This window comes from Larimichthys crocea, chromosome XXII (genome assembly GCF_000972845.2).
Source record: "Larimichthys crocea isolate SSNF chromosome XXII, L_crocea_2.0, whole genome shotgun sequence".
Lineage (NCBI taxonomy): Eukaryota > Metazoa > Chordata > Actinopteri > Sciaenidae > Larimichthys > Larimichthys crocea.
Genome location: NC_040032.1, coordinates 17,552,770 through 17,577,341, shown reverse-complemented (window position 1 = coordinate 17,577,341; position 24,572 = coordinate 17,552,770). Strand labels below are relative to the sequence as shown.

General features: G+C 40.8%; 1 protein-coding gene across 7 annotated transcripts in view; it reads left to right on the top strand.

Moving 5' to 3' along the window:
* Window positions 1-24,572, top strand: part of LOC104919730 (glutamate receptor 3) — a 77,460-nt gene that overhangs the window by 37,128 nt on the left and 15,760 nt on the right. For all 7 annotated transcript variants that reach the window (XR_003461454.1, XM_027273465.1, XM_027273464.1 and 4 more), the window contains exons 5-12: window positions 9,286-9,339; window positions 9,588-9,749; window positions 10,141-10,308; window positions 10,818-10,922; window positions 13,374-13,481; window positions 15,331-15,537; window positions 17,230-17,603; window positions 20,708-20,906. Coding sequence is in view for 6 of the 7 variants with exons in the window: in XM_027273465.1 (XP_027129266.1) it covers window positions 9,286-9,339; window positions 9,588-9,749; window positions 10,141-10,308; window positions 10,818-10,922; window positions 13,374-13,481; window positions 15,331-15,537; window positions 17,230-17,603; window positions 20,708-20,906 (1,377 nt within the window). In the remaining variant the exon portion in view is untranslated. The remainder of the gene's footprint in view (window positions 1-9,285; window positions 9,340-9,587; window positions 9,750-10,140; window positions 10,309-10,817; window positions 10,923-13,373; window positions 13,482-15,330; window positions 15,538-17,229; window positions 17,604-20,707; window positions 20,907-24,572) is intronic.

Sequence of the window (24,572 nt, the reverse complement as noted above, 5' to 3'; positions counted from 1 at the left end):
GAAAAACAGATATTACACAGATAAAATAAAAGATACAGGATTGTATATAAGGTTCAGGCAGTATTAAGGAGAAATAAATATATGAATGAACAGAAAAATAAATCAAATTAAGGAGAAGTGGATTCATTCAAAACATTATGGAATAGGAGCAAAACTTGTGACGTTTCAGTTCAAGGAGTGGACCCAAATGCAGACATGAGGTGAACAAAAAGGTAACTTTAATCATGGCACAGGCATGGAAAACAAAAATACCAAAAAGGCAGCAGCAAAAAGCACAAAGCAGGAATACAGAACACAGTACCAAGTATGACTTGACAAAGGAAACCAGAGAACACAGAGACTAAATACTCAACAGGAGGCAAAATGAGGAGACACAAGTCAAAACCACAGCCAGTATAAAGAAAGGACACATTTCTGCAGAGCTGTTTTGAAGTTCACAGTGTGATGGCTCTGACTGCCGCCATGTTTGCAGTCCTGCCTCTTCCTCCTCCCAGCTAACCTAAAAATTTGGGAAAGACATGGCTGACCTAACACGGGCTGAATGACGCCTGGGTGTTCAAACAAGCCACCTGTCAATCAAAGCGGTCACACTGTTAATTATGCATAACTTTAAGCTTTAATATCATTTGAACGGGTAAGTTACATAAAAATTCACTCTCAGTACAGTTGTCAAGAACAGAGTAATTAGCTATAGAGACCAAAACTGTTCTTTGTACCAGGCTGTTAACATGTTTATTTCTGCTGTGAGGCTGGACATTTTAACATGGGGACTTATGGAGACTGACTCATTCTGTAGCCAGCCTCAAGTGGACGTTTGAGGAACTGCAGTTTTTGGCATTGGCTTCACTTTACAGCCACAAAGCTTCCCGCTTGTTGAGAACTGATATGAAGTAAAGTAACACAAGACACGGAAAGGAGAGAATTACAAAATAAAATAGAACAAGACTAAACCCCAAACCACGACATAACTCAGGTAGCAGGGGCATTAAATGCACTTTTATCTTCCCTATTGGTCCTTCCTTATCTTTCAACCCTTGCTGTTTCCACCTGCTCTACTCTCACTCAGTTATTGAGTAAAATCAAAGGAAAGGTCACAGCTCAAGAACATCAATGTGGAAGGTTTATCTTATCTGTTCCAGTTGTAAAGTACTGGTTATTGCATGTTGGCAGTAGGACTATGAGGGTTTTCTTTGCTCCCCTGTTGGCCCTCTTACCGCCTTTAAAAGTATCAGTCTGCTCATCCCTCCAATAAAGTAAAGATGGAGCGATAAACACCTTTAAGGCTTCTCATCAGTAATAGCACAGTGGATTTATAATCGCTGCCACAGGAGCACTCACCTCCAGCCTCCTGCTGCACTGTGGACAGACAGACAGATAGATAGAAAGGCAGAGTGCTTGTGGGAATTGAGCCATGTAGAGTGAGTCTCCCTGTCTAGTAGTGTGAAGGGAAATAGGAGAAGAAGCTGAACACCCAGAGGTGCACTGGAATTCCACACTGTGAGAGTAGCATAGTAAAGCAAGAGGCTGTGTTGGGATGAGATTACATCTGTGTGGATGTTATTTAATCCTGCGCGTGAATTGTAGTTTTGTCTGTTGCTTTGCGTGGGCATTTTTTTAAAATGGCATGACATAAAAAAAAGGGTTTCTATGGTATTAACGTCTTCCCAGACGAGGTGATTTTTACCCATAACTGTCTTGTCGCAAATATACAGTATATATAAACAAGTTTATAATATAATTTAGTGGTTGCTAACACAACCAGTAAATTAATTTTCTCACCTTGACCTTCTGATAAAATCAGCAGGAATCATGAAACAGGGTAGTTACTTTGGCCAAAGAAACTCCTAATATACCAGCTCACACAAATAATAGACACTGAATTAAGCTTTTGAGTCTGTTTAATTCATCATGTTCTACCAACCAACTCTTATTTCAATGGTTTACCTTATTCTTATGGTCGTCTTCCACTAAGATAAAGCTGGTAGCAAGGACTATATTGATGCCATATTGACAAGAAGCCTGACATAGGACGTCCTCTATCATGTGTTTGTAGTGGTATGTGTTGTTACGGACATGTAAGGAGTTGTTAAAATGTGAGAGTAATATTTTCCAGGGATAGTGCATGGAGCTTTAATTTAATTCAAACTGTCAATATTTTTTATTCTTTAATGTTTTGCCACCACTACAGAAACACAAGGTAATTTATAAGTATGATATGTATTTTTTTTTTACTGCTGTTAGTTATTGGTTTAATTAAAAGTTCAGTGTGTAGGATTTGGTGGCCCCTAGCTGTGAAGCTGCAGATTGCAACCAAATGAATACTCACACCTCACACCACACCTCCGAGCATGGCAAGGAAAATATATTAATAAATATTGTATTCCATTCCTGCCAATAGATACGCCTAAATGTTACACACTGGACCTTTAACAGTAGTGTATTGATTACTGATGGTAGCTATTAGAAGACCTGTGAAGTGGAGTGATACATTTAAACGTCTCAGTGCTGTGCTCATGGAACAGCTCTTGTCCAACCAAATTACTTTGTCTGAACTAACTGTTGTATAAACTAAAATAATAGAATTGAAAATACGATATAATAATATTAATATTAATATTGGAAATATTATCAATATCCTTTCTAATCCAAGCTTTCCACGTTAGTTTACCTTTAAGTGTATGTATGAAACCTCAGCTTGAACTACAAATAAAAATATGAAAGAACAGCATGAAACGTGCATATGTGCAGCTCAAACTTCACTGCTATGCAAATAAACAACAACAACAAGACAACTATCTGTGCTTCACACCTTCATTTCCTTTATTTTTTCTCTTTACTTCGTTGCTCCTGCAAAACAGAAAATGAAGTCATCTTCGTAGCACAGGCGTCCAAAGGAAACCCTAGAGAAGTCTGAGTTAAAAGCAGCCCAGAATGAAAATCTACATCAAACACATGCAAGCAGCAGAGTTGGCAGGTGCACAACTGCAACAAGGATAGTAAGGACATTACAACTTCACACACGTTTTTTTTTTCTTTATTATTATTTTGTGGAAATTGGCATTCAATGAGAAAACTGTATAAAGTTTTGAAGTGTGTAGCTCACTGCTACTGCAAGCAGAATAAACAGCCGCACCAACTGCCACAAAATGATAATTCATGTGCCGAATTAATTAAAATTAACCATGGTAGGGTTATTTTTTTATTCAAGTAATAACAACAAAAAGTAAAAAAGAAAGAAAATTAGTGTAAAATATTGGATATATTGTGTAGAATGAGTCAAACAGAAGTTTCATAATGAGGCACAACTTTTTTCTATTTAAAGATTCAGCCTTGCAGTGAACGAAGGTATGGAAGTCCTAAGTGGTCAAACATTCATACATTCATTCATTTTATTTCCTTCATTTTCTCGTGATAACCAGTTCATTTTATTTGTTTTATTTGATTTCGAGTTACTGATGTTATAACGTGATCATTTTCTCTTAGATCTCAAGATAATGAAATTCTGTTTTATATATATATATAGATATATATATTATTAATATAATATATATTATATATAGATATATATATATATATATATATAGATAATATATATATAATTAGAATTAGATCTCAAGAAAACAAAAATAATATATTAAATCATTGCAGGAAACATCATTCAATGTAGCAATGTTTGAGGAGCAGGAGTATGTTGCAGTTGCAATGATTTAATATACTAGAATATCTTTTTGTTTTGTTTTTTAATTAAAGATGCTGTTACCTCAGGAAAACAATGTTTTTTTATCTTAAGATTATCTCAGGATAACAACATTTGATATTTTGATTTAATGACTCACTTGTTATAAGAAGAAAATTGAGGAAATAAGATATATGAATGTATAACCACTTATGTACAAACAACATTTGGAGTAACAATCTTTCCTCTGCTATAATTGTTTTTCTTTAATTCACTTCTCAAACAGTTAAATCCCTCCTCACATTTTGCCCTGTTTCGAGTAGCATGATGATAATTAGTTGACTGGTGGAGGGGGACACTTATCAACCTTAGGATGCCCGTTCCAGTTTCTGAGGAGAGCAGATGACAAATCACTGTAACAAAGAAGAGCCTCCATCAGTGGGAAGAGAGTCAAATCCTCTTGAAGGCACTTGGGCAGACATCCAGCTCTGCACAGGACTGTGGCTCCAGCCTGCTTAATTAGAGTCAATTCCCGCAGGAATATTTAGGCTGATCGTCCTGCAGCCCGACCCGGCTCAGGCCTGCTTCAGACAGCACAGCACAGACCTGCTCGTCCAGACAGGCGGGCAGGAGGAGCCCCGAGGATGGACAAATAAAGATAATTGAGACTGGAGACAAACGCTCTCTCTTTCTCTGTGTGTGTTCTGGAGTTACAGCACAGCAAGATGGCCACATATTTCTGATTATATCCACAACAAAGAGGTGAATACATTCAGATGCACAACAACAACAACACTGGTGGAGGTGGAAGATGGTGTGCTGTGTTTTATTTTTAACTGCAGAAGTTAAGACTTAGTCCTTATTTCCAGGAAAGCATCCTCCTAAAACACAAATACTTTCCATTTTCCACTTTTCACACATTTCCTCAAATTTAGTTTTCTGTTGTCTCACAGAGAAGCTGAATGTTTCAATTCCAAAGATTTCATAAATAATATAATACCATTCCTATGATGTCTTTGTAATTGCTTTGCTATCAGCTGCACTCAGAATACCAAACAGGTGTTTTATTTTAATATTTGGAGATGTTAAATGTAGAAGCCTAAAGTGTAGTTCATCACAACCGACAGCAAATTTAGGTCCCAAATATTGACAATAATTTTGTGTAGATCTTTCACCAAAATTCACATTTTTTGAATATTTCCTCTCCAAACCATGACAGCATTATTTGCATCCATGTTTTGTTGCTCCCTCTCACCGTATCGGGCTCATTGATACATTTCTTTGTGCATTATTGGCTCCAATCAGCAGAAACCATGCAGGAGAGTAAATCAAATAAAAAACATTGCTCCACTAGTGGTTGACAGTTCGTTGAAATGACACGCTGATTGTCCCAATAACTTTTGTGAGATGTTTATATGACTCAGTCTTCATGGTTGGACTCTGCAAGGCTTTGGACTGTTGTCAGATGAGAACATTAACTGCAGAAACCAGTCGACAGGTCAGGACACAGAGATTATCCTTCCCATTCAATGAGCATTAAAAATGTAGGAGCCAGTCAGTACAATCAGTGCTGCAGGTCCCTTCTCGCTTACCCCTCCTCCTCCTCATCTTCCTCTTCCTCTCCCGAGCTGTTTGAAGAAGCTGTTTTCTCAGAGAGGATGTGATGAAGATACGAATCCTGTGACAGTAAAAGCATCTCAGTGACGGTAGTGCTTGACCTCTTCCAGGTTCCTGCTGGTTTCACATACTCACAAAAAAGCGATTATCCCAGGGGAGCGTGAAACTAGAGCACTGAGATCCTAAAAATATTTGTTATGCCCAGATGCTATTTTTCAGAGCAGCACCGCCAAACGAGCGATGCATGCAGCAAATCCCACACCAAAACCAAATTAAATTATCCTTAACGAGAACATGAGTAATGCTCAACTACCATGATTTTCATAACCTCTTTCCTGGAAGTTAATGGCAGAAAAATCACTCCTGGCATGTAGCCCACATGTTTGTAAAAGTAATCAGAGTTTTATGATATATTCTATTTTCAGAGGGTTTACTCAACAAAATGATGCAGATACATCACCTGAAAATAGTCTGATGGTTTTGTAACATTTGTTTAAGTCTATTTATGGTGGTATTTATGATGGCTGCAGCGACCTGGTTTTGACTCCATCCTGTGGTCTACGGACATAACAGACGGTACGAATAGTTTGTACTGTCTTTTCCGCTTGGATCCATCTCTGGATCTCCGTCTTCTTCTCCTCACTTGGTCTTTCCACAGAAAGTGCATGCTAAAGGTGCCCAGTGCTAACAGCAGTTTTCAAGTGCAAACAAGAGAGCTGTGGCTTTTTTAATGGGTCACCAGATGTATATGAAGATGGTGTCGAGAACATGCACAACAAAATTACCAGAAATATAAAAGAAGTGTTCAGAGCTGTCTGTAACTGGCTGCCACCCACACAGCACCACACGTGACATGCATCCCACTCCAAAATCATCCAATCCAAACGCACCCTCCTAACTTGGAGGTCTATTTAGGCTGCAAAAAATTCCTCTCCCTCTGCTCTACTAATGCCATTGCTGACCTACATCCACATCACTGCCCATTCTTCAGCCCCCATCACGTCCCCAGCATCCACCTTTTAAGATATGTGCTCATCACTCCTCAATATTTCTGTGTATAAAGACCCTCGAGAGCGATGAGGTTAGAGCCTAGAACACCAAACTCTAACCGTATTCTGTTGCTGCAATAAAACACAATCATAAGTTGTTTGACTGCAATTGTTCTAATAAGCTTTGTCGGAACTGTACTCGATTATGTTCATGCTAATCATGCTAATTTGAATTTTTAAAAAAAGAACTGTGTGGAAACTTTTCACAGTTGCGAGTTAATGTATTTGTTTCAGTCTGTGCCTCGCTGATTTAGTATGCAAACAAGATCAGACAAGAGCCACCTCCCAGAATCATCCCTTCTCCTGAACCACCAGCCAGATTTCCTAACTTTAGAAGAGCTGTCAGTGTCTGTGCTCGCTGCCAACTCCATGACTACCAATGCAGCTGCCAGCAGAGTCAAAACATTTTCAGGTTTTCTTGAAAATGAACACTTGACACAAAAGCCAAGTGGTAAATCTTTGAAATGTGCATGAAAATAAATAAAACCTGCAGTGGACTATGAGGCAATATGATACGTTTCAGGAATAAAATGTTAATAAAAATATGGCTGCAGAAGCTTGAAGCAAGCAGACCATGTGAATGTGTGTTACAAACTATTAAGTTCAAAAAATGAACTTATAGACTCCATTATATTCATATTCAGTGTTTAGTCATAGTTTGCATCATTATATTGTCACATATAATCAGTATTGGTTGTGAAAAAACATTTACTATAGCATGTAACCTGGGGATGATAAATGTAATCTGAAATAATGGTGTCAGAGCAGTGAAAATCCTCGAAAAAGATCCTCTGAGCGGCATCAGGAAAGAACAGAAAGGACCTTGAACCGAAGTCCTGAGGCACTGCAGGCTTATGAAAAGTCCTGAATCAGGGCCTCATGGCGCTGATAACAGCATAGAGGCGGATGGAAATCCCCCTCCGAGGGTGACGCCTGAGATTGTAAATTATAGCACCACAGTGGATTAATATGGTGTCTGGATGTGCAAAAAATGGATGAGGAAATTCAAATATGGAAGAACTGAAGTAAAAAGTGTTGACACCATTATATGAAGGAGTGGGCGTAGAGTAGGGTATAAAGATGGGTGAACTGCTTTGTCTTCAGTTCGGCTCTGGAGTCATCCATTTTCTTCCATTTATCTGGGGGTGGGTCATGGTGGCAGCAGGTGGAGCAGGGCGTTTCAGATGTCCTCCTCCTCAGCAACGCATTCCAGCTCCTCCTGGGAGATCCCAGGGCTAGATGGGTTATGTAGCCCCTCCAGCAGGTTCTGAGTCTGCCCCTGGACGAACACCTCCAAAGGAAGGCCCCCATGAGTCTTCCTAATCAGATGTCCGAACCACCTCAGCTGTGAAGGAGCAGTGGTTCTACTCTGACTTTCTTGTGAAAGTATAAACTGTGTTACCTGAACTCCGAATATTTTCTGGACCTTTGATGATTCCTGTAGCTCTTCACTTTCGCTGTAGTTACATGCTGGAAAAGAGTCTAGATTTACGATCTGGCCCTCCAACTCCGACTCTCCAGTAGACGGCCAAATAAAAACAGAAATACATCCACATTATTGGATGTTTTGGTGTGCCTCGTAACTACAGTAAGTAATAAATGTTTACAGTTGATTATTTGCTACAAAATCAGGTTTCAGTCAGAAACAGCAGCTGAGGTGTCAGTTTTTTGATGCTCATGCAGAAGAAGTGTAAAGTCTTGTGCTTTCTGGCCGAGTGTGTTGGTGACAAACAGGAGTTGAAGCCAGTCACTCGGGGTCCTGCAGCTTCATTAAGTGTGTGCTGTGTTTTTACACGTGGGTCACTGCAGCGGCTTCCTCTCACACGGATGAATAGCAAATGAAAAGCTTTTTGGAAAACAATAAGCAGAAAAAGCTTCCAGGGTTGTTGTTTTTTGCTTATGAGGAAAAATACGAAGGACGCTTTCAGTCGGCGGTGGAAAATGTCAAACACAATGAAGTAATTTTGCATTCGCAAGGATGGTAATTAGATTTATTGTTGAAATTTCTCCAGTCAGAGTGCCAAGTTCTGTCTGACAACTACCAGACGTTAAGGCAGGAGTAAGCTTGTGAATGAAAGGATCCAGGTAGGAGCTGAATAAGTAACTGGACAAATGTTGTATCAAAAAGAAAATGGAAATAATAATAGTACTCCACATCCACCACAGGGATGCCTCTCCATGTTTCAGTGTAAAATTTCTCATCTGTATTCAAGTCCTTTGTAAAATCTCTCCAACATGATATCACTATCACTCTGGATATTTAACATTTAGATGATTTCAGTGCCTCGGTATACTTACCAAAACTGTGTAGGAGTGCAGAAAGTGAAAAGACAGGGGAAAAAAAACAACAACCATCCACCCCCACAGAGTTTGAAGCTTCATACTCGGCGATGGAGAATCAGAATGGAGGCAGATATGCAGAGAGAGAAAATGAATGCGTGTGAAAGAGTGAGAGAGAGAGGTTTGGCTTGGTGATGAAGTTGAAAGAAATCAGCTCTCTGTCTCTCTCCCTGTCTGCTTGCTCAGACAGGTGCTGCTGTACAATGTTTGGGGTTTAATTAAGTCTAGTGTGAGGCTGAGACGGGCAGAGAAAGAAGAGGCAGCTGCAGAGAAAGAGATGAGATGGAGGTTTGCCGAAGCCTTGACCTTATTTTACATCTTGAAGTTAATGCAAAGCAACAAGCACTGTCATCACAGTTCCTCCCCTCCCTTTCTGTGTGTGTGTGTGTTTGTATGAAACACACACACACACACACACACACACACACACACATGTGTACCTCCTCTCTGCCCTTGCAAATGTTGCTCTAAAATGTCTCCACTTTCTTCCCACCAACGACTCCGGTGTTATGAAAGCGAAGGTCTTTTGCCATTTCTGAATCTCCAAATGTTCTCACTGTTATGAGATTTGACTCACTGTGCGTCTCCTCCTGCGACTTGTAGGTGGTGACCTCGGGAAAAAACAGCAGAGGATACCACTACATCCTCGCCAACCTGGTGAGAGCTCGCAACATGAAACAATCCAACACAGAAAACAGCAATAACCCAGCTTAGTGTGATGCAATGCAGTGCATAGAAATGCAACACTCTCAATACAGCCAAACTTCTTGATGTGTAGTGATAATGAACTAAGAAATATTAATAACAGAGAAACGAGCTAATAATGGGCTAAAGCTTTAGTGTTTTTGCTTTGCTGCTAATGATCCCTCGCTCCACTACCAGCCACTTGTGCTCTTTGCTCTCAGGGTTTTTCCAACATGAGTCTGGACAGGGTCTTTTCTGGTGGAGCTAACATCACAGGCTTCCAGATCATCAACCCAGACAGCCCAATCGTCCAGCAGTTCCTCCAGCGCTGGGAGCGCCTGGATGAAAGAGAATTTCCAGAAGCCAAAAACACTCCTCTGAAGGTCAGTGAGGCGTAGTTGCCGATGCTGCAGTTAAATTTTGATTTAACATCTTCAAAGGTACTTTTTTTTTTCTCTCTCTCTCTCTCCTCTTCCTTCAAGTTTTAAGCAAGTAACTCAAGTGAAACCAGAGAAAATATGTCAATCAGAATCTCGTCACTTAAATAACTTGTCACCTGCTTGTCCTTAAATAAAGGCGGCTTTCATACTTGTGCAATCTTTATATCAATCAGAAAGTGAGGTTTTGATTTTTTTTCTCTGCTCTTTACATCAGTTCTGCTGCTCTCCGTGTAACCGAAACTGCTGCTGCAGAGATAATAACCTTGCTGTGCCGCTTGGGGTCTGCAAGATGTCAATGGTGCGTCACTGGGGTTTCTTGTGGCCTTTGTTTTAGTACACATCAGCACTGACCCATGATGCCATCCTCGTGATCGCTGAGGCCTTCCGGTACCTTCGGCGCCAGCGAGTGGACGTGTCTCGGAGGGGGAGCGCCGGCGATTGCCTCGCCAACCCTGCCGTGCCGTGGAGTCAAGGCATCGACATAGAGAGAGCCCTGAAAATGGTAGGACTGAGGGCACTCTCTGTCTCTGTATACAGCTCTGCTTTATGTTTATTCACTCTCTAGTTCAGTCTTTGTTAATCTCATTCTTCACTTCACAAGTTATTGATTTTATCTTCATTTCACATTTATTAAATCCCTCTTCTTTGAGATTAAACATTAAGCCGGATCTCTACAAATCATCTACAAACACACTCATTTATAACCTTATTTGCACCTCAATTGTACCACAATTCACCCCAAAGAGCATATTAGAACTTGAATATGCCTTTCCTTACTTAAGAGATATGTGCGAATGATCAATTTAGTGATTAGTAAACTCATTTATCATCTAAACATCATCAAATGTTTCCCCGGCTTTCACTTGCACTGTTTCCCACAATTTAACACACTTTATCTGATTAGCCCAAAACATGATGCTATTATTTAACAGAAAGGCAGCAGAGACAACTTTTTGTTTCCACTTGCTGTACATGAACACGTGTTATCATTCTTTTCTTGGTGCCTGGCAGGTCCAAGTACCAGGTATGACAGGAAACATCCAGTTTGACACATTTGGTCGACGAGCTAATTACACAATTGATGTGTATGAGATGAAGTCCGGAGGGCCCAGGAGGGTAAGTGTGAGCGCGTATCCTCAGAAACGTCGCTCATAATTGAATTAATGGGTAATGAGGGGGAAGCAGGATTAGCATATGATGTAGATATTAGCACTGTATGTTTTGAGTCCACTAACATGAATATAGAACGGTTTTAAGCAGCTCTGCGATGCAGATTTTCTTTTGGCATGTTACATGAGTAGTAGGGTCTATTCTCATTTGGACAGAAGCTGCCAGGAGCCTAAATCGGTTGAGCTTACATCCCCTCTGAGATTTGAATCTGGAAAACATTCAGCGAGAGTCAGTTGAGCCCTGCAGTTGGAAGCTAAACAAATCTACAAACTTTTAGGGGAGTGGTAGTTTAAATGAGGACATGGCATTACTATGCCACTGCAAGGCCTATTTACCGCCTCACACTTACCCAGAAACAGATTACAGTCCATAATTTATAAGAACTGTTTCCAAAAGAGCTACCACGTGTTTCCAATTTTAAAATTATGACCGCTGACAGCCCAGCGAGTGGTGCTCATCTGTCCAGTCAGGTGTCTGAAGGGTTCATGTTGATGCCTGAATAAAGAGCAGAGCTGCCAGTCACCTGAAATAACACCAGGCAAATGCATGGGGAGTCCACAGCAACCAGCAAAGTGTGAGACTATTATAATTGATTTTGTGCTTTGTTTATTTAAATGTGACTTCAAACATCACAGTAAAACTCTCAGTTAAACCTCGCTACAATGAGGCCGTGAGGGTTCATTGCCAACAACAGGATTCACTTGAAGTTTTCTCTGAAGCATTGAAGTTTGCTTTAGATCTGCTCTCTAAATTAGACATTCTTCTTCCTTTTTTGAGGAAACTGATATGCAAAAGGGAGGAAATATAACAATGAAAACAGCTGCAGCACACATTATCTTTTGTGGTGCCGAAAAATGGGGAGTAAAGAGACGATCTGGAGAACAATACACCGAGAAAACTAAGAAAAAATCGCAGATATGTGGAAGCAACCTCACATTTATACTTGTCAGAAAACAATTTAGGCAACTTCCACTAATCTGATTCACGCCAGCGAGCCATACATGTTACTTCTGGTCAATTGGTTATTTCATTTGGCTCGGCTCCATGGCGCCAGACTTGTTTTCAACATCGCTTCCAAAGAATACCAGCGAATGGATAAGGTCACTTTGAGCTGGCATTACTCAGGGGGGGGGGCTTTCCGTAGAGGCAAACAACTCAAATTGTTCCTGGGAAATGATGCTGCACTTTTTATTACTAGAATAAACACGCGTTGACATGTTCAGTTCAGATCAGGACAGGGCAGGACAAATATGCTGAAGTGATGAACTAATTCTTCAACACTTTCAGCTGCATCTCTGTCCATTTTGTTTACAAGCACCGACACGTCTTGTCTTCAGCCTTGGCTTGTTAAGCAAACAAAATGCACTCGCTCAGAAAAGTAATTTAGCTCGTTAGCTTGACGGCTGTAACACTTGTCAATATCTGTTAGTTAGATGTTGAACGATTATGTCATTTTCTTCAATAGCAGTAACAAAACATTGTCTATCCCCTAATTATCTTGTAAGCTACAGTTGCCAGAGCAATTTGGGTCACAAACACCAACATCGACCTGCCCCTCTCACAGAGGTTTGGAGAGTAAAAGGTCAAATTTTTTTCTTGTACGAGGAACAAAAAACTAATAACAATCACTTTGACAATGTTTTCTGACAGCTTATATAACTTCGAATTAACAAAACAATGCCTGAAAAACACACACACACACACACACAACCCTCAGAGACCCACAGTGCTGTTGCCTGGCTAACTCCGTGACCCTGAACTTTGACAAGGACTCCCACAAAAGCTGGCATCAAAAGAAAGTTTGAGCTCGCAAAAGCAACATCACATCACATCCAAACTGTGTCTCCAAACAGAGTGTGAGACAATCTGCAGTGACAACAGAGTGAGTACTGAGCATCACAGCCTCCAGAAGTGAGAGACGTCGACTTCTTCTTGGACGAGTGTGACAGAAATAAACATAATGCAGCTACTTGAATCCCGTCAGGTTCAGTAGACACAGGCCAGTGTTTGTTTTTGTGTTAGATTCTACTGTGAGTGTTTGTGTATTAATAGAAGACAACCTACTGCTCAGGCTAGATAAAGCTCGTTAGGACTATGAGGTTTGTCTTGCTGGTATTAATTTTATCAGTCTTCGAGGGCTCTACTGGTGCTGCTTTCTTGTTATGTAAGAGAACATTTGCTGATCCAGGAATAGCTCACGCCTACTCTGCTGAAGTGTAGCCCAGGTGAAGTGAGAAGCACCACTACAAGCTTTTTATAAAATCGAACATCAACACTGTCTCCTGCTGTACAGATAGAGCCGACCAACTCACACACTTGGAGGCTCTACTGTAATAATGTCTTTCTTCTTCTTCTTCTTCTTCTTGTAATAACTGTGAACCTTTGTGTCGTTTTCAGATTGGCTACTGGAATGAGTACGAAAAATTTGTATATATTATGGATCAGCAGGTCACCAACGAGTCCTCTTCTGTGGAAAACCGAACAATTGTGGTCACTACTATTATGGTACACTCTCAAACAGGTTTTAAATGTTTCACCTTAAGATTTCTGCCACTCAAGGTCAAGGTGTCCTTTGTTGCAATCTGTCCTGGGAGGGTAGAATTATTTTATTTTCAGTTGCTTTCCATCCACTCACTACATGTTGAAACAGTCGATTCACAAAGAGTGTTTCAACTGTATCCGTGTGGGTGCCAAAGCATTTTGGTTTTTTTATATTACGGTGGGCTGTTGTAGTAGTGACGTCACAATAACGGCTTTGGTAATGATAACTATAGAGAATAGACACCATCGTATTCACATTGAGTGCATACGTAAGTAAAAGATGTTTCCCTCTCATTAAGTAAAGTGTCAGTGACGCCGAGGTAAACCAGCTGTGTCTCTCTCTCAACGGAGACATGAAATGATCTGCAGGACATAAACAACTAAAGGCTGCAACCTTTGGCTGTTTATCCCTCAAATTCACTTCAAAACTTTCAATTTCAATGTAAATATCTCTGAATCCAGTGCTCCCAGTATGTCAGAGTCAGGGTTAGACACAGTGCTAGTTAGTTAGACTAGTAGCAGATCGCAGGTTAGTCATCATCAGCCATTTTTAAATGTAAGATAAGGTGCGCCTTATCTTACATTTAAAACCATGGCCTCTCGTTTCCTTCTGACTTTGCCTATTATGTTTTCATCTTAGACAAATTCAGAATGTAATAGTCACACAACATTCTCATTTCAACGTCTAGAAACTCATTATCCTCATGAACAAGGCAGGAAAGTCCAGCGATATTCAGCGTGAGGAAGGAAAAACAGAAGAGTAGTGTCACTGCATTATTTTCTCGCTGCCAGGCATGCCTTTGGTTTGAATAAAGACAACGTCACAGTCATTTCATCAACGCCATGTTGCTTTTCTTACATCCCATTAAGATATCATATTTAATGAAAGGTCATCCTGTTATCAGAGGGATGCAACTCTTTCATTTTGTTTTTTTCTACACGAGCACGGGAAAATAAAGAAGGATTAGTTCTGGACTGCTGGATACTGTGAAGGTATCCTGTGACAAGTCAAACAACCTCTGAAAAACATGTTCATGCCGTATGATGAAGTAAATCACCATTGTTGAATATCCCTGAGGTGACATGAGTTCATCTAAAGGAGGTTTAATGGCAAACATGTTCAACTTTTTGGAGGAATTACATATTTTATTGAAATCCAAGGCACAGAGGTGATGTGGAAAAGTCGATCAAAGACAACAAGCAGATTATTTTATTGTCACGATAGTCACGAATGAAAAGAAAATTGAGTGTGACGCTTTATTTGGTAGTTCTGATGTGGCTCACACATTTTTGCGCTCAACATTTGTTTGATGAAGGAAGTAAGCTCCATGTGTTTGATCTGTTATCTCTCTGCTGTCGCTGACGTTTACTTTATGAACTGGAAAAGTGCTCCATTCAGCTTGTCCTCTCCCCTTCTGCCACGCTGATGCAAAGCCCATGCAACCTATGCCTATCGCCAATTTCCACAGATTTAGACTGTGGATGAGGTTAGCATGAGGGTGTCCCGACATCCTGCTTTGCCTCCTTTATGTGTGTTAGATGCTTAACTCCCCCCGCTGGCCCAGCTGGCCTATTTTTCCTGTCGAGTCCTCAGATAAAATGCCTGTAACGATGCTGTGTAGATCCTTTTAGCCTCTGCTCTGTTTGTCTTTTCATGCCTCGCCCCCCTATCTCCACCCCAAGTCTTTGTTTGTTTGTCACCCCAGCATGTGTGCATGTACCAATCCAGGCCTTGTGTGACCCCATGAGGTCTGGCCGCTGTGGATGTGTGCTGTCTTGACAATGAACTCAAAAATTCTGTCTTAATTAACAGGAAGCTCCGTATGTGATGTACAAGAAAAACTATATGCAGATGGATGGGAATGACAGATATGAAGGCTACTGTGTCGATTTAGCTTCTGAAATTGCAAAACATGTGGGGATAAAATATAAGCTGTCAATAGTTCCTGATGGGAAGTACGGTGCCAGAGATCCAGAGACCAAGACGTGGAACGGGATGGTGGGTGAACTGGTCTATGGGGTAAGTATCAGTTCATCTGTTTAGTTCATAAGGAGGGGATTGTTTGTTTGAGATGGGTTAAATCTGGTGCAACTGGACTTGGTCGTAAATCCGTAAAGATGTTTCACCTCCACCTTTCCACTTGGTTCGTTAGTGCTCCTTGTTCTTGTGACGACTGTCGACCGAGTTGTTACGGTCACCTGACGTCTGATCATGTGAACAATAATTGTTAAGGTCACCTGCACTCCGGTCTCCTAGGAGTCTAAATAACAATTCATGCTGGACTGGGCCATCGTCCACAAGCACCATAATGAGTGTCGTTCACACCAGACCTCAAGTGACGATTAACGATTGGTACGATGGTTAAAGATCCCACCTAGGCTAAATATCTGGAGGCCAGAAGTCCAGCTGCCCCAGATTTAACCGTTCTTAAAGATAGACTCGGTCAACTGAAAACCTTCACAGACTTCTGTTCTTCGTTTATCATTTCCTGCTACTTAACGCTTGTTGTAAAACAGAAGAAGAGGTTTTCATAAAAACTCTCTCAGCCCATTTACAAACTAAGCACATATTGATCAGATCAGCATGTGAAATATCAAACTTTATCACTTTCACTCAGCCTCTTCTCCGTGCTACGATGACAACAGCTGGTGAAGAAGCCTATTATATGTGCTGTCATCATTTTATACCTTATATGTAAACATAAAAATATAAAAAATAATGTGTTGTACTTCTGGTGTGCTGAGTGAGTTTTGAAAACCCTGTTTGTGAATCGTAAAAACATCTGGACTGGTTTTATCGTGCATCTCATGGTTCACTCACACTCGAACCGGCTTTAACAAGATGATTTGCATCTTTTATGAGACCTCAGCTGCTGAATGAATAATGTTAAAAATCTCACACACGGCACACTGGAACTTGAATTTGCATGCAAACAGTGTTTCATTGCAGATTTAACACCTGTAGTTTCTGCTGCTGTGCTCTCCTGAAGCCCTCGCTGTATAAGTAGCTTGATACAGAAGAGATGACATAAATTAGCCATGATAAGGCATCTACTGACTTTGTCATTCATTAGCAATTCAGCCCCAAATGAACTCACACTGGACGCCTGCTGACTTAACTTTATCTAAGACTCCTTTGTTAAATATTTCCAACGCCGCTCTCCCCTCAGAGCGTCTCACTGCAAACATTTCTCAGCGCAGTAAGATACTCATTGATGAGGCTGTCAGGCGTTGCAGAGGATCTGATGGAGGTGAATTTAACAAGGCTGATTCACGTTTCATGGTCTGCTTACATAAGCTCCCTCCACCCCTGTCTCCCGAGCATTCCCGCTTGATTCATGGAGGAGATTTGGATGAAGACAAAGACATTAGCCAACACAAACGCTGAGTGACTCATTTTCAAATGGCACATTTCCCTCTCGCAGGCTTTATTACAGGTCGGCTATATATTCAAAGCTGCTGTATTTCACCGTGTCCAATCTGTTTACTCCATGAATGCACTTTAAAGCTGAGTGCCTGGCCACATATGTGAGATATATATATACAATATAAAGTGACGATAATATAAATATAGATAGTAATATATATATATATATATATATATATATATATACACTTGACTTTGGGTTTATCATCATTTCCTTTATTTATTGGTTATTTATGTTTTGTTCTGTAAGACTAACCTCCTGTGTGCCTGTTTCCATTTTCACAGAGAGCTGACATAGCCGTGGCTCCTCTAACTATAACGTTGGTACGGGAAGAAGTGATAGACTTCTCTAAGCCCTTTATGAGCTTGGGCATCTCCATTATGATTAAGAAGCCTCAAAAGTCCAAGCCTGGGGTGTTTTCCTTCCTGGACCCACTGGCCTATGAGATTTGGATGTGTATAGTTTTCGCCTATATCGGTGTGAGTGTGGTGCTCTTCCTGGTGAGCCGCTTCAGCCCTTATGAGTGGCATCTGGATGAAAACGATGAGGTCAAAGATCCTCAGAGCCCCCCAGACCCTCCGAATGACTTTGGGATTTTTAATAGCCTGTGGTTCTCCCTGGGTGCCTTCATGCAGCAAGGATGCGATATCTCACCAAGGTTGGTTGTTGTGTTCACTCTCCGTAACCTCCCAGTTGTCCTCGTCATCTCTCTGCATTTTATAGTCCCATATTCATACATCTCCACCCTGCCATGGTGCATATAGGTTATTTTGAGCTTTGGTATTGCTGCTGTCAACCTAACCTCATGCTTCACTTCACTGCACTTCCCCGCCATTTCTTTCTCTGAACCCACCCACTCCACTGTGCATTCATTTGTTTTAAAGCCTGCATGCTGGCAGTGATGCTTTGCATCCACAAAATAACTTGTATCCACCATGCTGAGGGCTGTAAAATGCACAGGGGTCATTACATTTCACTCAAAGTAGCTGCTTGACTTCTTCATGACTTTTGGAGGGCTACCGTGTTTTTGCTGCATGTTCTATTTTACGGTCATCAACTTGGTGCATATAATGTGTTTTGTATGGAAGAAGCATCATGAAGCACCATTATGTATTTTTCCGAATGCAATGGCCATCCAGTCATCCCCTCCATCATCCATCCATCCATCACTGTTGTGGTGTCCCTGACCTCTTCTTCAAGGATTCTTGCTCACCTTTCCTCTCGATACTTCAGAAGATTGTAGAGAAGCTGGTTGAAGAACAAATTCAAGGATGCGGATTATTGAATAAATGGAGTGATTAATGACGTGTCACCGGAAAAATGTGGGTTTTTTCCACAGAGAACGATGGTTTGATTGTCAGTATTATAGGTTGAACAGTAAAAAGGTGGACCTAAGAATGCACACATTTAGTAACAACACTAAAAATATACACAAAATCATTAGGAAAAATCGGTGCTCTTAATCTCCTTACTTACTCATTCGACATGTTTTAAGTCTTCGTTTGAAGCCGGTGAATAAACAGTCAATCGAAATAGCTTTTCACTGTGGATTCTCAACTGCTCAGCAGGATGTCGGCGTTGTGGTAAGTTGTCCTATTAGCAGATTGATACGGTTGATAGCTGCAAATACAGTTTAGATTGTGCAGGCTAAATATAAGCTGAGCCTGACTGTGTAGTCTGTGTATGAAGAACAGAGGAAGCAGCTTCTGGAGAGCTGTAGATCTGCACAGTACAATAAATCTTAATAAAAAATCAATTAAGCAGCAAATGGGAGATCTCGTTTTGGCTCCAATGTACATGCAGTTTTTGAATGGATACAGAGTTCTACAGAGCTGACACAGACCAGCAATTACCAGGTCACCAGAAGCAGAAATGTATTCCCAATACTGACAGTATAAAGAATGGATGGTGTATGCGTGACGTCACCCACAGGTTTCCGAAGAGGCGTTGAAGCTCAAAATCTCTGGCTCTGGCCTCCGCCGTGTTGGCGGTCCTGCCTCTTCTGCCAGACCTGGCTGAATGCTGGTTGAATGACGCCTGAGTGCTAAAACAAGCCACCTGTAATGGCACCCACTTGTCATTCAAAGCAGCCATGCTGTTAATTATGCATAACATTAGACCTTAATATAATTTGGACAGGTGAGTTATATAAAAATTCACCCTCAGTACAGTTCTCATGAACAGGGAAATTAGCTATAGAGACCAAAACTGTTTTTTGTACCAGGCTGTAAACATGTTTATTTCTGCTGTGAAGTTGGAAATTTTACCATGGGGACTTATGGAGACTGACTTATTCTGTAGCCAGCCTCAAGTGGACGTTTGAGAAACTGCAGTTTTTGGCACTTCTGCATTGGCTTCACTTCACAGCCACAGAGGTTGTCTCTTGATTCCCACCTACTGTAAACTAGTTTGCATTTTTTATCCCACTATACCCCTACAAACCATCTACACATACGGCTTTTACAAAACCTGCAGAGAATAACAGCCTCTCTGAGACGTCGATAGTAGTCTGTAGTCTTTGATTACAACTCGGAAGGATGGCATAAATACATAAATAAGCTATGAAAACAGTATATGAGGAGAAATCCTGAGCAGAACATCCGCAATGCAGTGAAGCAGTGCAAATGGATCCTCGTTTGAAATGAGAAATATAAGTTCATCTGAGAGCAGCACAGTCAGACAGTGGAATATGTGTGTGTGATTGTGGAAGTCATGGATGGCACCAGAGAGAATAGTCCAATTTAAATATATGAGGCCAGAGCTGCACTGCTAGACTCAGATTTAAGGTCAGAGCCTTTATGCTGATGTGTAAAATGTGAAGAATTGGTTAAGGACCGGTGAGCAGGATGGTAGTATCTGTGTGACGGAGCGGTTTGGCTCATCACACACCCAGTCTCATGGAGCCTTTTACTTCAGACTTGCTCTGTCGTCTCTGGTCTACATGTGTGGTGGGGAGAGCGTAACATTTTTACAACAGATGAAGTAGATCCAACGTTCTGCACCAATAAAACAACAGCTGATGAACACAGCACCTGCTTCATTTAGCTTCCAAATGAAACTAATGCAATGTGGAAGTGCAGAAAACTGCAGTTCCTCAAACGTCCACTTGAGGCTGGCTACAGAACGAGTCAGTCTCCATAAGTCCCCATGGTAAAATGTACAACTTCACAGCAGGAATAAACATGTTTACAGCCTGGTACAAAAAACAGTTTTGGTCTCTACAGCTCATGTCCCCGTTCATGACAACTGTGCTGATGGTGTATTTTTTTATAGAACTCACCTGTGGGTGACGTCAAGGATATGCCATCTATGTTTTATACAATCTATGGAATTAATATTGAACAGATTTATCACAATCTCTGGCATGGTTCTGCAGACTGCTGTTGTTCTGGGATGGTAGCTCACCTAAACTAGCTCAAAAATTAAATGTGAACACAGTTATATTGATTTAATGAGACTTATTGCTACTTTCAAAGAGTTAATCAGCTGTAAAGGCGGCTACACTGAGGGTAATGGTACTTCATTTAAATTATTTTATGCAAATATGTGTTAGCATAGAGCCCCAGGGACATGCATATAATATCACAGCTCTCGTGATTTAATGGGTTAAATTGATAATTTCTCCAAAAGTATCAAATTCATCAAATTAAGGAGCTACATCTGAGATAAACCTCTGAGGAGAGACGATGGAAAATGATCCCTCTTTCCTCTTCCCAATGTAGGTTTGAGGATGTCTCTGTCTGCTCTGTTTCCTCTCCTCAGGTCTCTGTCAGGGCGTATCGTCGGAGGAGTGTGGTGGTTCTTCACCCTCATCATCATCTCCTCCTACACGGCTAACCTGGCCGCCTTCCTCACCGTGGAGAGGATGGTTTCTCCGATTGAGAGTGCAGAGGACCTGGCCAAGCAGACTGAGATCGCCTATGGGACGTTAGACTCAGGCTCCACTAAGGAGTTCTTTAGGGTGAGTGTCTCAACTGGCTGTCATCCATGCTGTTGCTGCACTGCATAACGAGAGCGCCTCGAACGGTAGTTAATGTTGGCCAAAAGCACCGGGCTGAAGAAGTCTCTGGAGCTTCGTTGTGGGGTTTGATTTATTACCTGCCAGGTAATAAATTGAATGAATAATCAATAAAAGAATGTCTAGAATAGTACTTTTTTTCCCCTGATACAGCACTTCCAAAGTACTAATACTACAGCTACACACGATTAATTCAGTGCAACATAAAACAGTGCTACACAGTGTTTTATAAAAAGGAATTAAGTATGACTAAAGGAGCAAACAGCTAAAAGGAAATTGCATGCATTTGTTTTGTTAAGTGACTTAAAAAACCTTTTTGGGGGGATGGATGGAAGCATCAGAGCAAAACTAAATTATGACATTAGGCTGAGGAGGGAACGCTTTTTATCAGCCTGGATTCAAATCTATTTTGTTCACGAAATTAACTTTTTTTTTTTTTTTTCAGCTCGACTCTTTCTGCCAACAGGAGTAATTTTTTTGCCACACCACCACTGAGACAATCATACTCCCTCGTCTAACCATCAGTAGAGTCATAAACCAAAATTTGATTAGCCTCACGGCGCCTCCATTAATATGCAGATAAATTTCTATCTCTGCCACTAAAAAAAAGCTCTGGCAAAGCAAGGGCACAAATATTCTCCTCAAGGACGCACAGTGAATAAACGTTTTATAATAAAAAAGAAATAAAGCTGCACTAATAAGTTCAGTTAGTGTCAAAGCAGCAGATTGTGCAAGTTCGCAGGTTTTTAATATGTTAATAATTTTTAAAACTTCTCTATTGACTTTTTTTTTAGAAATTCTGCACCAATTTGTGAGCTGAATGGTCGTCCACGTTTCTCGATTTGTTCAGGAATGAAGTGAAGAGGATGAAGTTCAGTCTGAACATCAGGAAACCTCTGTCTGTGTGTTTGAAACTTTTAAGAGGAACAGCAACATATCATTATATTTCCAATTTGTGGGCTTCTGCACTCTCAAAGAGGACGTCCTATTCCTCGGAAATGGAAATGTCATTCACATCTAATGTCCAGCTCTGAGCTGCAGTCTATTTTTAGTCCTCGGCGTGATTGCTCCGACTGAGTCTGAGACATTTGATAAATACAAACCCTGGATTCTGTTAGATCAGGGAGTGAACAGGAAGGCACAGTGCCTTGGTTTTAAGACTCTCAGTCCAAGGGGAGTTAGAACATCATATCGTAGAATCTCTCTGCAGACAGTGTGTCGTGTAAATATGCTGAAACACAGTAAGAGGAGAGCAGCATGTTTCTGTCTGTAAGCTTTGGGTATCTACTGACAGGAGAGGACAGCATCAGTCCAAACATAATCAAATAAAAAACATGTATACCACTCGAGAGAAAAGACAACAACATTTTAGTCATATTTTAACCTCTGGGGTGAAATGTTTCTGTGACCCAACTCGTTTAAAAAGGCATCGAAGCAGAATGATGTGGTCTGCAGTGCGAACTGAGGTCTGAAAATCTTGAAATGGAGAAGTCACCATGATCGGTGTGGTGTCTGTCTCCTGCACAGACAGGTGGATGCAATTACATGTGGCTTGTTTGAGCACCCAGGCGTCATTCAGCCCACCTCAGTCCACTGATCCACGTCTTTGCTGATTTTTAGATTGGCTGGTAGGTGGCAGAGGCAGGCCTGCCAGGATAGCGGCAGCCAGAACCACCGCACTGATACGTCACGGATACGAAGTCCATGTTTTATACTGTCTATGCTTATTTTAAAACTGAGAATTTTAACATGACATCTGGAGGAGGTTAAGCATTTTAGATGTAGATGTATAGCTGACAAAGATTCTCCGCTTTTATTGTGAAATATTCCAAACTAGCCTCGTAGGAGAAGTTCTGCTATCAGAAGTGCTGGGACAAACAACAGATGTGAAGCAGAACGTTTGTTTATCTTGTTCAAATATTCAAATGAAAATGAGTTTATTAAGAGCAACAACGCAAGCTCTGTCATCAAAATAGAAACTTTCCAGCAGACCTCTCCGTTTGTATTTTTAACTTAACGTCATAAAAGAGACGATGAAGTAAACAAAGAAGATACTGGAGGTGATTGGCACTCACAGACGCCCTTTAAAATACTCATTTGACATGTCAGTCGGATGTTTTTAAGGAAAAATTCAAAGTCACCAAATACATTCTTTTTCTTTTTAAGGCTCCCTGGTGAATCATCACATTAAAGGCAGCTTCATAAGCAGTGGTGGATGTGCTAATCCATGATGCATTTGGCAGGCTGTGATTTGTCAAAGGTGCTCCTTAGGAGATAATTGACAGGCGTGTAGTGACTTCATCCTGACTGACAAATATTCTGCCTTTCTTCCTCCAAACTGGAAATGTCAGTACAGAGGAGCCCTTATGAGCAACGGTTATTGAAATGTGGTGATTCAAAGCTAATGATTAATAAACACCTTTTCACAGCGATCTTCAAAGAAGCAGCATCAAATAATTCAGATCATACAGCCTCCTCCATGCGCATAAAATATGATAATATTTTTCAGATGCTCACTTCTGGTTTTCAGACGTGAGTGTTGTAAACTCAATTTGTCTTGAACACTTTCACTTTTTTTCAAAGTTGGATTAAAAGAAGTAGTAGCTTAGCTTAGCATAAAGACTGGAAGCACGGGTAAACAGACACCTGCACACAAACAGAAATCAGGGATGTGCACGTTGGAACAAAAAACACAAAAAAATGTGTTAATCAGTGAGCTTTAAAGCACATAGACAGTATAAAACATGGAGATTGTATCTGTGACAGGTTTCTAAAGGGCCATTGTGAAGCTCAGAGTTTGGTGGTGCTGGCCAAAGCCATCTTCGTAGTCCTGCCTGTAAATCAAAAAATGGACAAGGACGTGGATTGTCGGTGGAGCAAAACCGCCTGTAACAGCACCCACCTGTCAATCAAAGCAGCCACACTGTTAATTATTCATAACTTTAAGCTTTAATATAATTTGAACAGGTGAGTTCTATAAAAATTCACCCTCAGCACAGTTGTCATGAACAGGGAAATTAGCTACAGAGACCAAAACTGTTTTTTGTACCAGGCTGTAAACATGTTTATTTCTGCTGTGAAGTTGGACATTTTAACATGGGGACTTATGGAGACTGACTCGCTCTGTAGCCAGCCTTGTTTGAGTTTGGACGTTTGAGGAACTGCAGTTCTTGGCACTTCTGTGTTGGCTTCACTTCACAGCCATGGAGGTTGCCACTTGGTTAGCCAGGCTAGCAGTTTCCCCCTGTTTTCAGTCTGTATGCTAAGCTAAGCTAACCATCTCCTGGTTCTAGCTTTAAACTAAAGATAAAGAGAGATGAGAGTAAGAGTGAATCTTCACATCAATCTCTTCCTTTAAAAGAAATCTTATTCACCAACATCTCTTTATCATGTTTGACACGATACATGAATTATTTTGTGATTAATGGCTACAGATTGTCTCCTCAACCAGATTTAGTTGCATTTACTTCCAGTAAATTATTGATTTTTGCATTTTCCAGAATTACCTTCAACTGTAACTGACATTTGGTTCATTCAGTCGCGTACTACACTGTAAATATAGACGGTAACCTGGGCATGTGTAAGGAGTACAAAGAGGAAAGTTGTATG